The sequence below is a fragment of the Schistocerca nitens genome, chromosome 3 (genome assembly GCF_023898315.1).
Source record: "Schistocerca nitens isolate TAMUIC-IGC-003100 chromosome 3, iqSchNite1.1, whole genome shotgun sequence".
Classification (NCBI taxonomy): domain Eukaryota; kingdom Metazoa; phylum Arthropoda; class Insecta; order Orthoptera; family Acrididae; genus Schistocerca; species Schistocerca nitens.
In genome coordinates, this window is record NC_064616.1 from 984,001,259 (window position 1) to 984,015,168 (window position 13,910).

General features: G+C 39.0%; 1 protein-coding gene across 1 annotated transcript in view; it reads left to right on the forward strand.

The window, feature by feature from the left end:
• Positions 1–13,910, forward strand: part of LOC126249047 (ER degradation-enhancing alpha-mannosidase-like protein 1) — a 182,535-nt gene that overhangs the window by 146,097 nt on the left and 22,528 nt on the right. The window contains exon 8 of the mRNA XM_049950674.1: positions 8,828–8,998. Within this exon, the coding sequence (XP_049806631.1) occupies positions 8,828–8,998 (171 nt within the window). The remainder of the gene's footprint in view (positions 1–8,827; positions 8,999–13,910) is intronic.

The following is a 13,910-nucleotide window of genomic DNA, read 5'->3' on the forward strand; positions in this document are numbered from 1 at the left end:
GTGGATACAGCGTCATTTCCTGCCATTCGTGTCTCGAAAGCAGTCAACTTAAGCATGAAGATGGATATTGTTGTTCTGCCCCACAAGTCTCCATGAACTGTACAGGCAATCATGCTCTCTGGAGTTGTGACTGCCTAGCATTCATTTATTTTTTTAAAAGTTGTAAGAAATTAAGATCTCAACACAAAATCTATCTCAAAAAGAGGAAAATTTTTTTCCAAAAAATGACTCATTTGTAACAACATTTGCATAACAACCAGAGGCAGTGAAGAAGTGGCTGTATCCCAAGGCATTAGCAACACCATGCCTGTATGGACTGCCCAAATTAAATAAGGAACAGGCCTCTGCAGCCAATACTTGACACCATTAATTCACACAATTACAGACAGCCAAATATCTGGCAACACTTCTTGCACCACCTGTGGAGCACTATAGTCAAGGACATAAAACTACAATGAGATAACATGCTAAGAAGTTTTGACATTAGCTCACTAGTCTGCAAGACTCCTCGGTACTGCTGTCTCAATGTAGTGAAACTTTTTGAACAGGCATTGACAACTGCATGCTTCAGTTGCAACAGTGTGTTCTATTAACAGACGGACGGAGGGCCACGGTACGCACATAGGCTCCAGGGATTGCAAATTTCTACCTGGAACACTTTGAGAGGTGATGGCCCTTCAAACTGTTTGCCAAAGACACAAGCACTTCTGCTAAGTTGACTGTACTTTGTGGTATGGCAGCACGGCAGACAGGCACTGGATGCATTTATGGATCGCCTTAACAGCATCTATCAAAACGCTGCTTTCACTTGAAATAGAGGAGAATGGTTGTCCCCCTTTCTTGGCCATACTAATAAAGAATAAAACAGATAATGCATGAGGCCGTCCAGTATGTAGGAGGAGGACCCACACAGACCTGTACCTGCAAGCACGTGCAAAAATGGGTACAGTGAAGCACACAGTAGCAGGGCGTTCAAGAAGAGTAAAGATGCAGCAAACCAGGAAGAGGAACAAGATACAGGACTCACTTTCCTTCCATGCTTGGGACTGCTTTCAGCCAAAATTGCAAGGCAACTCGAAAAATCCACCATAAAACTGTTTTCCACTTACCACCGAAGACATAAGAATGGCTCCGCTCTGCAGAAGACCCGTTTAACCTGAACGTACCGGAGATTTACAGCATTGCCTGTGAGTGTGGCCAACAAAACGTTGGACAAATACAGTGCTGTATTTTGAAATGCTGTGAGGAGCACATCAGGCACCTGCAGCAGGGACATACAGAGAAACTGGCAATAGCAGAGCACAGAGTCAAGGAAGACCACACCTTTGACTCTGAGAACACCGAGTACGGTACGCTTCGAAGAATACCGACTGAGTGCAGCGTGGAATTCCGTGTGAGTGGCAACACAGTGAGAGCACACCCAGCACCGTCCGTCTCGCAAGACACAGCTGGAATGCCCAGACTGAGATGCAGACGTGAACCGCTACCCCACCACAGCAACCCCAAGAATCGAAGAGCAAAAAAATTCGTCAGATCTGTGCCCATCCAATCATGCTGCACTGGTCTTGTTTGACAAAATTGATGACATTAAAAATATGGAAAGCATGGAGTGTTATTGTATTCCCATATCTATAGAAAGCCAGAGGCAAAAATAAAATAAAAAATCACTGAAAAGGTGGCTCCCTTTTTACTGTGGAATGTAACTTGAGTTAAGATACCTGAGCAAGAGCTTTGACTTCACTTGAAATGACGTGCTCAAATTTTATAAAAATGAGAAACAGTGAAAGGTGGGGTACCCATTTGTGTAGACATGTGTGCTACTCAATGTTTCTTCCCCTCAACACTTACAGTTAACTTCAACAGTGCAATGTTCCATAAGGTGACAATTTCTATTTAGATGCACTTACTTTTGTTCTGTAAATGTTGGCTTCTTTTTCTGCTTTTATTTGCTTAAAAACAAACACACACACGCACACACTCTCTCTTTGGAGTCCAGTGATTGAATGATACACTGTATTGAATGATACACTGTAGAATATGCCATGTGGCCTGCTAATACATTTGTTTATACTAGACCAGGGCTTAACAACTGGCTGGTTTTGAGCGCGAGTACTCGCGTCTGCTCAGGCACGTGCTCGCGAGCAGGTGCAAGTTCGAGGAGTAGGGTGGGAGGGGCGGGAGGGGAAATGCACGCGCACGTTTGAATAGGGCCGCAGCGTGCCTATTGAATTCGCGCCGACTGTGTAACGTTTAAAGTACTGCGATCAGCTCTAACAGTCACTTCGCTGGTTAAGAATTATGTCAAGTCACCGTTGTGTAACCCCAACCACGCTTTCGTAGTTCAACCCCCATTGGGAGGAATTGTACCTGTTTACAGAAAAAGATGGTGTTGCAAAATGTTTAGTATGTCACAAAACACTGAATTCTTTTAGGAAATTTAATTTGCAGCGACATTATATGTCATACCACGCGAAAGACTATGGAAGTGGAAAATGTGATGGACCAGATCGTGCACAGGAAGTTATTAAACTTAAAAGGAAGCTATCCGAAGAAGATCTGGACGACGTAGAAAAATCAACTGAGGCAGCTCTCAGAGTGAGTTACAAAATTGCTTTGCTTTTAGCAAAATCCCTGCGCCCCTTCGCTGATGGCGATTTAATAAAAGAATCTTTGGTAGTTGCGGCAGAACATTTGTGTCCATCTCAAGTTGAACGGTTTCGGATTGTGCCATTATCTAACATGATCATAATGCGTCGCATACAGGACATGGCAGACGACGTCCAGAGCCAGCTTGCAAATATTTGTAAAGATTTTATAGCGTATTCTCTAGCACTGGATGAAAGTGTTGATATCACTGGAACAGCGCAGCTTGCCATATTTATTAGAGGTGTTAATAGAGATCTTCAGGCGAGGGAAGAGCTCCTCAATGTAGTAGCTATGAAGAACACTACAACCAGCAGTGATATTTTAAGTAGTGTTGAAGAAAGTGTTGAAAATATAGGATTGTCATGGAATTCTTTAGTTTCAGTGTCTACAGACGGTGCACCAGCGATGACAGGGAAAAATCAGGTTTCGTTGCGCTTTTGAAGGAGAAAATGCAAAAACTGACCGTGCCGAATGAAATAAGGGGCGTTCATTGTGTCATCCACCAGGAAAACTTATGTGCAAAGAGTATCACTCTAAAAAATGTCATGAGTGTTGTTGTTCGTACAACCAATTATATAAGGAAGCAGGGGCTACAACACAGGCAATTTAAAAGCTTTCTTGAGGATGTAGAAAGCCAGTATGGTAGCCTGCTTTATTACAGCGAGGTCCGCTGGCTTAGTCATGGCGAATTATTAAATCGATTTTTTTGCCCATTAGATGAGATAAATATGTTCATGGAAATAAATAACATGTGTGTTCCTGAATTGAAAGAGCCTTCATGGAAATGTGATCTCGCGTTCTTAGCTGATTTAACTAGCCATCTGAATGCTTTGAACATTTCACTACAAGGTAAAGATCTGCTAATTACTCATTTCATAGATCGAATACGAGCTTTTAAAATGAAATTGACACTTTGGGTGAGTCAGCTGGAAACAGGAAATCTAGCTCATTTTCCTAAATTATCATCCATGCAAGATGTTCACAAAGACTGTGAACGTTATTCACATAGTTTAGTTGCCCTTAAGGAAGAATTTGATCTACGCTTTCAAGATCTGACAGCACTAGACAGTGATTTTGATCTATTCTCCTCTCCATATTCAGCGAATATTGAAGAGATTCGTCCTGAGCTGCAACTAGAAATTATTGACCTGCAGTGTGACAGAGAATACAGAGACAAATTTCAGAACAATAAAAACATTTTAGAATTCTACAGACACTTCCCTCAGGATAGATTTCTTCGTTTGCACAAACTGGCGGCTACAATAATATCAATGTTCGGTTCCACGTATGTTTGTGGACGACTGTTCTCTGCAATGAAATGTAACAAGACGCGCCTGAGAAACGCATTGTCTGATCGAAATTTAAACTGCACGCTGCGCCTACAATGCACAAGAAAAATTACTCCGAACATAGACGCAATTGTAAAGGGCAAAAAGTACAAGATAACCGAGAATCCCACACTTCAGTGACACCTTTTATTGTGTAACAGTTCACAAATTAATAGGAATGTAGAGGCATACACTAAGCTAATAAAATTATGTGGCACGTGTACATTCTCCTTTATTTGTTTCATTTGTCGCAGTAATAATTCGTGAGTGATATCCCTGCAGGTGGCCGCGGATTTACATTGACTGGCGGCAGCTGTTGTGTGCCCCACGTGACTCTCCCCACTCTCCGCTCTGGTCCGGTAGTGGGGGTAGCGTGCTCGCGCTGCTCCATGCTCGCGCCTTTCTGCTCACAGCTTGCTCCGCGAGCACGTATGTTGTGAAGCCCTGTACTAGACATTATATCTGAAATTGAGTTAAAATTTCCTTACACATTTCAAAACTACTTCTGAAGTCAGCTATGTTGATAGACTTAATATAGCTGATCTTAAAATGTGATACATTCCCCTGTATGGTTAAAAATTGTTCAAAGCATCATTGTACAATATTGTTGCTAAGCAGTGCATATTTTTACATTTAATCAAAGAGACTCTCTTGGTCTATCACGATGACGACGATGACCACCACCACCACCACCAACACCAACACCACCACCACTTTTATGTTTGCAGCTGATGAAAAAGAGCAAATCTTATGCTCAAGGCCGTATTTAGGCACAAGCAACATGTGCAACTGAGAGCAGCAGAATTTTGAGAGAGAGAGGGGGGGGGGAGGGGGGGGTTGCAGAGTTACTTTTAAGTATAATTTTAATGTGCATTGTATCAGCATTCAGGCATTCAATAATTCACTGACAAAAAGTTGACAAATATTTCTACCTGTCATTAAACTCTTATTGTAATTGCAGTCCACCTGTATAACTTCTTCCTTGTATGAACCCATTAATTTCATAGGCTACAGTACAAGAAGCTCTCCACATAATCATGTAGCCTGAAAGATCTAGTGTGTGGTGTGTTGTCCAATTCTTCATCGATTCAGGGTTGTATTGGAGACTCACTTGCATGTTTCTTGCTGAGCTTTAGACACCTTCTTCACTTCACAAGGAATCAGCTGAAGAGAAACTCGTGCAGATCAGAAATTTGGAATCAGTTTCACCTCCTTAAGCTGCTGAGAATCAAAAGAGGAAACTTCTGATTAAACCCAAGAGTTTCTTTGATGAATCATCTGACTCAGAACAACCACCCAAATGCCTTGGAGGAGGAGGATCAGATTGTGTTGAGATCTGGAGAAAAATGAAAATGTCGATTCTAAGATTATACAAAGTCTTCAGGATGAGTTACAGAAGAGAGTTCATGTTTACAGAGAATGTAACCTAAGATGTTCATTTCTCTTGAATATCACTGAAGTAGAAGCTGTTAATATTTATGATGCTGTAGAGAAACTAGCCGTTTATAATTCTGCCATAGAGTACAACTTTGGTGAAAAATGTATACATTTTAAAAGCTGTCTGTTGCCAATGACAAAAGATGATGGTGACAGGTTATCCTCTCCTTCATTTCTCTGTAGAATGTTGGTTAAAAATGGTGATTATTATCCAAATGTGTACATAACATTCAAGATTTACGACTGTACCCCAGGAACAAACTATAGTGCTGAAAGGTCCTTTTCTGAGCTACATATGGACAGCATAAAATAAAGAATGACTGGTCAGTCTTGGAGTATTAGCCATAGTATCGAGCATGTCACAGTCTGAATTTTGAGGAAGTGGTAAATGAATTTGCAGTTAAAAAAAGTGAAAAAGATGTCATTTTTCTAAATTTGCTAAATTTTGTAAAAGTTCAGTTAAATGTTATTGTATCATCCATTTCAGACTGACTAAACATTTAAGTGAAGGTATTTTAGTAAAGGGTATTAAACTGTAGCGATTTTCTTTGAATTTTTACCATATATTGTGTCCAAGTCCGATGTTTCTACGGTATTTTTCCAGTAAAAGGGGCTCCTGAACTGTGGTAGTTCTTTTATTATTTTTGAATGTTTAACTTGCACAAGTGCTTTGTGTTATATTATTTAAATTCTTCAGTACAGTTTCAAATTGAAATTAATGACTACATAGCTTTATTAGTGGTTGTCCATAAACAAATATGTTGAGGAAGTGCGTGGGGGTGGGGTGTAAAATAAATTACTGCACAGGAGCACCACACACCCCAAATATGGCACTCCTTATAATTGTAGACAAGATGTACTACAGAACTACTGTTCTCTATCATTGAATTTATATTTAGTTGAATTTTTAGAAAATATTTTGGTTTCAAACACAATGTACCTTGAATTAATTGACCTTCTCTGTGGTAACCAGTATTGATTCAAAAAGCCTCTGGGGTGGTGGTAAGTGATGATCACATCGTAGTGCTTGGCCAGCAATTGCTGAATACAGATTTACTGGATATGTGGTTCCTGGAGTTCGTGGCTATTTAGTGTTGCTGATCTGGACTTAGTTTAAGAAGTACATGTGCTTCAGCCACACCATTGGGGATAATTGTAGAATTTTGTGTGTCACAGAAAACATGAACCTTTACTTTACTACCTAGATCACGAGGAATATGGAAAAGACTATTAAAGAAAGAAAGCCTTCAAATTCAGGAATATAGCAAAGATGGTAAGCCAAAACAGTTGTTAGCATACATCTGTAAAGAGCTCAGTAATGTAGGCTGTCATCCATTTGCATGAGCTAGTGCCTGTCCACATAGTGATGATTTTGCAGACTACACACCAATGCATTTATTATTTCACACTTTCAAAAACCTCGATTTGGCACAATTGTTGTATGTCACTTCTTTATTGAAACATTACCAGTTTTAATCAAACAACAGACCGTCCTTGAGGACCTATATGTAGTGAAAAAGATCATACTTAGAAACAGTGTGTTCAAAGTTCACAAACAAAAAACAATCATCATACAACCAACAAATATGCATTGCGTAAGGATAACTTTAATTACAGGTCATGTGACCAAACACAATATTTATATCAAAATCACCATTATCCTTTTACTGTATCAAAATTATAAAATGCAGGAAAGTAGTGGTATTACAAAACGCAAAATGCTGTTCTGGTCAAAACACAGGACCAGTAGCATAATCTTTTGTATCCTGAAAAAAAAAAAAAAAGTCAAAGAATATTGAAGTCAAGCTGAAGATTCTACTCGTGCATAAATTGACACTTATACAAGGTGTGTCTGTGACATCAACAGTAATCAAAAAATTTGAAAAGCACAGCACAGGAAGCTATGAAGAAGGAGCTACAGACAAATAACTAATGTGAATACAAAAAGTTTAATTATTTACAAAGTGTGACACCCGACTCACTACAGAGCTATACTTGAGGATATGACATATGAAAACCTATTTTGATAAACATGAACTTATAAACAGAACAATATTTCATTGTTAAAATAAAGGAACAAAAATCACAGTTTATTTCAGTCTCTGTCTGTGAGAGAATTAGTACATAAACATGTTATACTGTGTGTCATATTTAATAACAAGTTAAATAACATCAATAAAAGTTCAGTAAACAGTGTATCAAGTTCATAACTTCATATTCTACATACATTGTATGAATCTCATGAATAATCTTGAACCAGCATTTGGTTTTAAAATAGATTGGAATTAAAGATGAAGAAATGTATAGTAGCTTACCATGTAATAAGAGTAAGAACCTTCATGAATGTACAAGCAAGATAGCTATTCCATCATCCTGACAGTTAAGAATAATGTTTGAAAACCAGCTAACAACATGTCATAAATTCTTTATCATCCCAGACAGTTAAAGTATCAAAAACAGTTAGTGTGATACTATTTATGATTGCAAAGTATATGGAGTCTAATAGAGATAATACTGAGGTACGACACCTGTTATTGTTTGCTGTATTAGCACACAAAGAAAATGATTAAACATACCATATTGTCTTAAGGTTGACAGGATAATAGATTGTTCCACTTGTTTTCTAAAGTTCACTGCTTGTTTGTGAAGGCATTCTGAAAGGATATAAACATCTACTATTTGCTTTGATTGAGCACTAAAATAACAGATATGAGTTGTACAAATCATAGAGGTTATTAAACACCTGTGGATTATTTTTTTGTCAGATTCCATTAAGAAAGGTACATTAAAAACTATATAAGTTAATAATTGTTTGATAAACAGCCAACTTTCATGTAAATTTCCACATACAACTGAGTGCCTAATACGCATATATTGCAACAGTTAAAATACAGGTATTACAGTTTGCTGTATTGATTCATAGGCAGATGCTTCTGTGATCTTGTGTATACATACTTACATGAATTAGAATGTATACTTATTTTTTTGTGAATGTGATTTATTTTTATCTGTATTAGATCTGTAAGTATTAATTTAATGAAATTATTTATGTGAAGTTTTATAAATGAATCTGTTACACATACTTAATATTGTTTGCCACAATGTATAATATACACAGGGGATACATTTGGCAGTTCAGTGTAGGCTTCATAAAGATAACGGCAGCAGATTAGATAAGTAACATGCATATTTCTGACACTTTTTGTTACTGACAGTCCTTCATTGCATGGCTTGTAAATTTACTGAGTGTTTTCATTTATTGAATATCTCTTGCTCTGCTTTAAATAGGCTGTAGCTACTGAAAGAGATGTAGCATTATGATGATGATCATGAAGAGTAGCTATTCACTAGCTCTTTGATTTGTGTTTTAATCTGGTTGAAAGTTTCAGTGTGTAATTTTTAATTTGCATCTATAGGCAACAAAGAATCCATTTTATTTGCATGTGGGCATGGAAATCTTACGAAGTCTCAACAATTATACACGTACAGAATGTGGTTATGCAACCATTCACAATGTTTTAGACAAGAGTCTTGAGGACCGGATGGAAAGTTTCTTTCTTAGTGAGACATGCAAATACTTGTATTTGGTGAGTAGTTTCTCTTTGTATTCTTTGTAAGTCTATGTACTAAGAGTGTCAAATTTTTCAAGTTTCGTAGTGCTCAAATCTAACTAGAAGCATACAATTTTATTATTGACAGACCAAACCTCATAGACCTATGCAAGGAACAGTTGCTCTGTAGAGGCTGAGGGACTATTCCATGGCTGTGAAAGGTCATTTATGTGCTATAATTCAATTGTTGCCTCATCTTCTAAGAAAAAGTGCTGCATTGTGATAATTAATTATAACTCAGCTTTAAAGGTAGCCAACATTACCTCATATACACAACTATGTATTTCTTTCCTGTGTTTTCCATTGTTGTTCTTATTAGATCTGAGAAGTCAATGGATACTGCAATGCAAAATTTTGTTATTTGAAAGTTTTTCGGGCAAGACACTAAGAATTTGATAGTATGTTTTTGACATGCCGTAAAATGGCCAGTGCTGTAAACAATCATAAGCATCAACCCCTTTTTACAGTTAAGAATTGTCTGTGTTTAGATCATTTCCTGCTACTACCAAGTGAGTCACAGGATATAATATGTGGTACATAGTCTTAATTGTACTGTAGAATGTGTTAAAAGACCTATTACAAGATTACTGATATCAGTATGGAAACTCTGTGAGAAATCTGGTTATATAATCCACAACAGTGGAGGCACACAAAATGGTTTAAAAGTCCTGCACAGGGTAAGAGAAGGTAAATTACTTTATACCCTGACAGAAGTGGAAATATTTTCTGCCAAGAAGAAGAGAGAACCTGAACCACTACTCAATAAACAGGACAACTGCAAAATTAGTAAGTTTTTATTCCATCTCCCAGAGTCTACTCAGTGAAAAGAATATGTTGGCCTTCAGGCTCAATATCTAATCACAAGCAACAAAAAGAATGACGCATAGCAGCTTGCTAGGGGCATACTGTCACTTTATCTCTGGGCAGTTGTGGATGCTGGAGTCAAACAAGCAAGTGCAGAAAGTATAGTAATGGTGCCCTCACCTTACATCCATGCATAGTAAGGAGTATCTTTTCATTCTGAAGCAGTCACAAGAATAGGAGGTGCACTTTATTGTTGATTAGCTGAGATTCATTTTTATTATGTTCTATGCACTTTTAACCTTACACGTCAATGCAGTGACTCATACAAACTCTTCGTAAAATCTCTGATTTTTTTGAAGTGGTGGCTTCACTGCTAGTTGTAAGTGTTCTACCAGACTGATTCTGTTAGTAGGTACCTTGTTTAGAGGTCACACATTAAAGTCACTAACCTAAGGTTTTGTCTTCTTGTAGGAATCTTGAAAATGGGTGTTTCATGTCTGAAACCATCTGTTTGTCAAATTTTGTTGTGCAAGTGAGTCTTCGTACAAACTATATTCTGACCACTTCCTACTGATCTAACCACCCTTGCAAATATTACTGACCTAAAAGATGATTCCTAACAATTGCTGAAGGCATCACCTTACCATTACCTGCCTATTATGTGGAAGTTGAACTTAACATACTATCCACTGTTGTTGTTATCTGTATTCTGTTGTTGTTCGCTTAATATAGCAGACTGCTTCATGACCATTTGGTACTGTTAACGTACATACGCAGTAAAAATAGAAAGTAAGTAAAATAAATGCTGGTATTACCTGAGACCGTATGAACATCTTCACTCTGTAAGTAACTGGATGTGTGTGATTTTGAGGCACCCTATTACTGGAGCACATCTTCCCCCAGAAGCAAATACAGACCATTTTATTTTAATTGAACTGGATACCTACTAGCAGAACCTTTTGTTTAACACTGGTAATAGTTGCACAGTGTGGCCTCACATGGTATGCAATCATCTGTGCAAACAACTACCTAAATTTTCTGTGGCTTGTCAAAAACATTCGATTTTGCAGCTCATAGTATTCTCTTAGATAAGCTACAGTATTACATAGATCTCTTTGGTTTTCATCGTATTTAACTCAAAGGGTGCAGAGTGTCACAGTAAGAAACCCAGGGAATATACCCTTTGAATAGTCATCTACGTAATGGGAATAATCACTGCAGGTGTATTGCAGATACTGGTACACTGGGTCCCCTTCTGTGTTTGTTATATACGATTGATCTGCCATCAGATTTAAAAGAAGGTGAAATACCTATTTTTGTTAACGATGCAAGTATTAGAAACAAGCCTAATGGAGAAACTGATATGCTTTGAAATGCAAATAAAATTTTCTCGAAGATTAATAACCCTATCTCTGCAAATGTGCTGTCACTGAACTTAGATAAAACACAGCATATGCAATTCTGTACTGCATAATGCCTGACCACACCATTAGAAATAATGCATGGGAGTAAATCAATAAATGAAGCAGAATATTCTAAATTCTTTATACTGAAAAGAATGTGATCTGGAAGCCCCATGTTGCAGATCTCAAAACTTCTAAGCTGTGCAACAATTGTGTTACAGATAATTACATATTTTATAGATGAAACTGTCAAAAAGTTGATTTACTTCTATTTTCATTCACTTAATGTCTTACGACAGCATGTTTCTGGATAACTTCTCATTGAAGAAACAAAATTTTTGTTGCTCAGAAATGTCTACTAAGGATAATGTGTGGTGTGTCCCTCCCTGCAGAACTTCTTATAACAGTTCGGCATACTAACAACAGTGTCACAGTACATTTACTCCCTTTTAAGTTCGTTGTCAGCAGTCAGTTACAGTTCGAAAACAATAGTAATATTTGTAAATATGATACTAGGAGAGAAATTACTTACCTTGTCGTTCACTTAGTTGTGGTGTAGCACAGAAAAGAGTAAGGTATTCAGCTGTAAAAGTCTTTGACCATGTACCCAGTGGTATAGGGATTTAGATAGATAATAGAATTAACTTCAAATGGAAACTGCAATTGTGTTTGGTTGACAATTTCAACTGCATGCTCAAATTTCAGAATCTATAGTGTGAGTGAGTGAATGGGAGGGAGGGAGACTCTTGACTATCCCCCACATTAGAGCACAAATGGCTTTGCTGTGTCATCTATTACCATAATCCTAATACTCCATCCATGCCCACTAACCTGTGTTAAACAGTGCTCTACCACTCGCAGCAACCAGTATCATCAATTGGAAAAGTTTAATCACATCCTCCAATATTTTTTAGTCTCCATCTCTTCAGCCCTGAAATGATAAATATCTTTTGCACCTCTCCCACAATTGTATTGTCACCCACCCGTGTCCATTTATGTCACCGAGCGAGGTGGTGCAGTGGTTAGACACTGGACTCGCATTCGGGAGGACGACGGTTCAATCCCGCGTCCGGCCATCCTGATTTAGGTTTTCCGTGATTTCCCTAAATCACTCCAGGCAAATGCCGGGATGGTTCCTCTGAAAGGGCACGGCCGACTTCCTTCCCCATACTTCCCTAATCCGATGAGTCCGATGACCACGCTGTCTGGTCTCCTTCCCCAAAACCAACCAACCAACCAACCATTTATGTCATCCTTGCATCCAACACATGCGTGAAGGGAGAGGGATTATTTAGATACAACACCCACCACTGGGCCCCCCTGCAGTGTTGGGGTCACTAGATTAGACTCGCAGCCCTTCCTCGCCTGTTCGTAAGAGGCGACTAAGAGGAGTCTTTTTTTTATTGAATCAAGGTGGTGTTTTTTTTACCTTAGTCTTGTCACTGTTCTTCGGACTTTTGAACGTTTTCACTCTTTTCACTTTTTTCTTCTCCTCTCACCTTTTTTGGCTTTTTAAATTCTGGTCCCCATTTCGGGTTTCACCTCTACTTTCCAAATTTTACTGAATTGCGGGCCGTTTGGGGAAGAATGCTTTACTGTGGTGCATTACCTCTCACTGTGCACTATTATCTTTTGCACCTACCAATCAAGTGGATCTACCTCTACACCTGAAATCCAGTGCAGTAGCCAGCCTGCCACGGTGGGGTTGCCATTTACCTTCCCGGTGACAACACGGGGATTGCACTGGTGATGCCTGAGCTATGATCTCCCCATGTCAACCGAGGGGTACCGGGACTCTGGACAACAGCTACTGTTCCAGGTGGCCTTTGCTTGGCAGGGTGTTGCCCACAGGGAAAGTCTCTGATTGGAGTGAGTGGCATCGGGGTGGATGATTAGTGGTGGCCATGGAAACACAGCAATCTCATCAGTCAGGAACAGTGATTTTAATACAGAAGTTTACAATCCTATGGCATTTCCATCATTGGCCTTGCCTCAAGACAAGAGCCAGGCAAGGGTAAATCAGTTGGGGAAGGTTTCAGCAATAGAGATGATCAAAATGGATCTGTGGTGATCAAAACATTGCACGCCAACCAATCACTGGCACTTCGGATGTGTATCAAGTTAGGAGATAAATCAGTCACCATTTCTCCTCATAACAAGCTCAATAGAATTGAAGGTGTTATCTTCCATCGGGCCCCAATGTTACAAACTGGTGAAGAACTGTTTACTAATCTAGCATGGCATGGAGTCCGTTTTGTTCACCGCATCCAGAAGGAACTCGAGGATAATGGAGTGGACACGCGCTTTTATCCCAGGCTTCAACAACAACATTTTACCGAGAAGTTTAAGGTCGTGGTTTGTAGGTATGATGTCAGGAATTACCTCCCTTCTCCGATGAGATGTTTTAAGTGTTGACTGTTCGGACACACGTCATCCTGCTATTCTAATGAGGCTACCTCTAGGTGGACAGGCATCCCATGAGGGCCGCCCTTGTAACCGACCCCCTCAATGTGTCAACTGTCTGGAACTGCACCCTCGTTGTTGACCACTGTGCTCATTCTTAAAGATGGAGAAGAAAGTTTGAGAGTATGAAACATGTGACCTCTTGTCTTACCAGGATGCAAGGAAAAAGTGTGAAAGACTTCATCCGCCTAATATGGTCTCTAATTTAGCAACTGTCA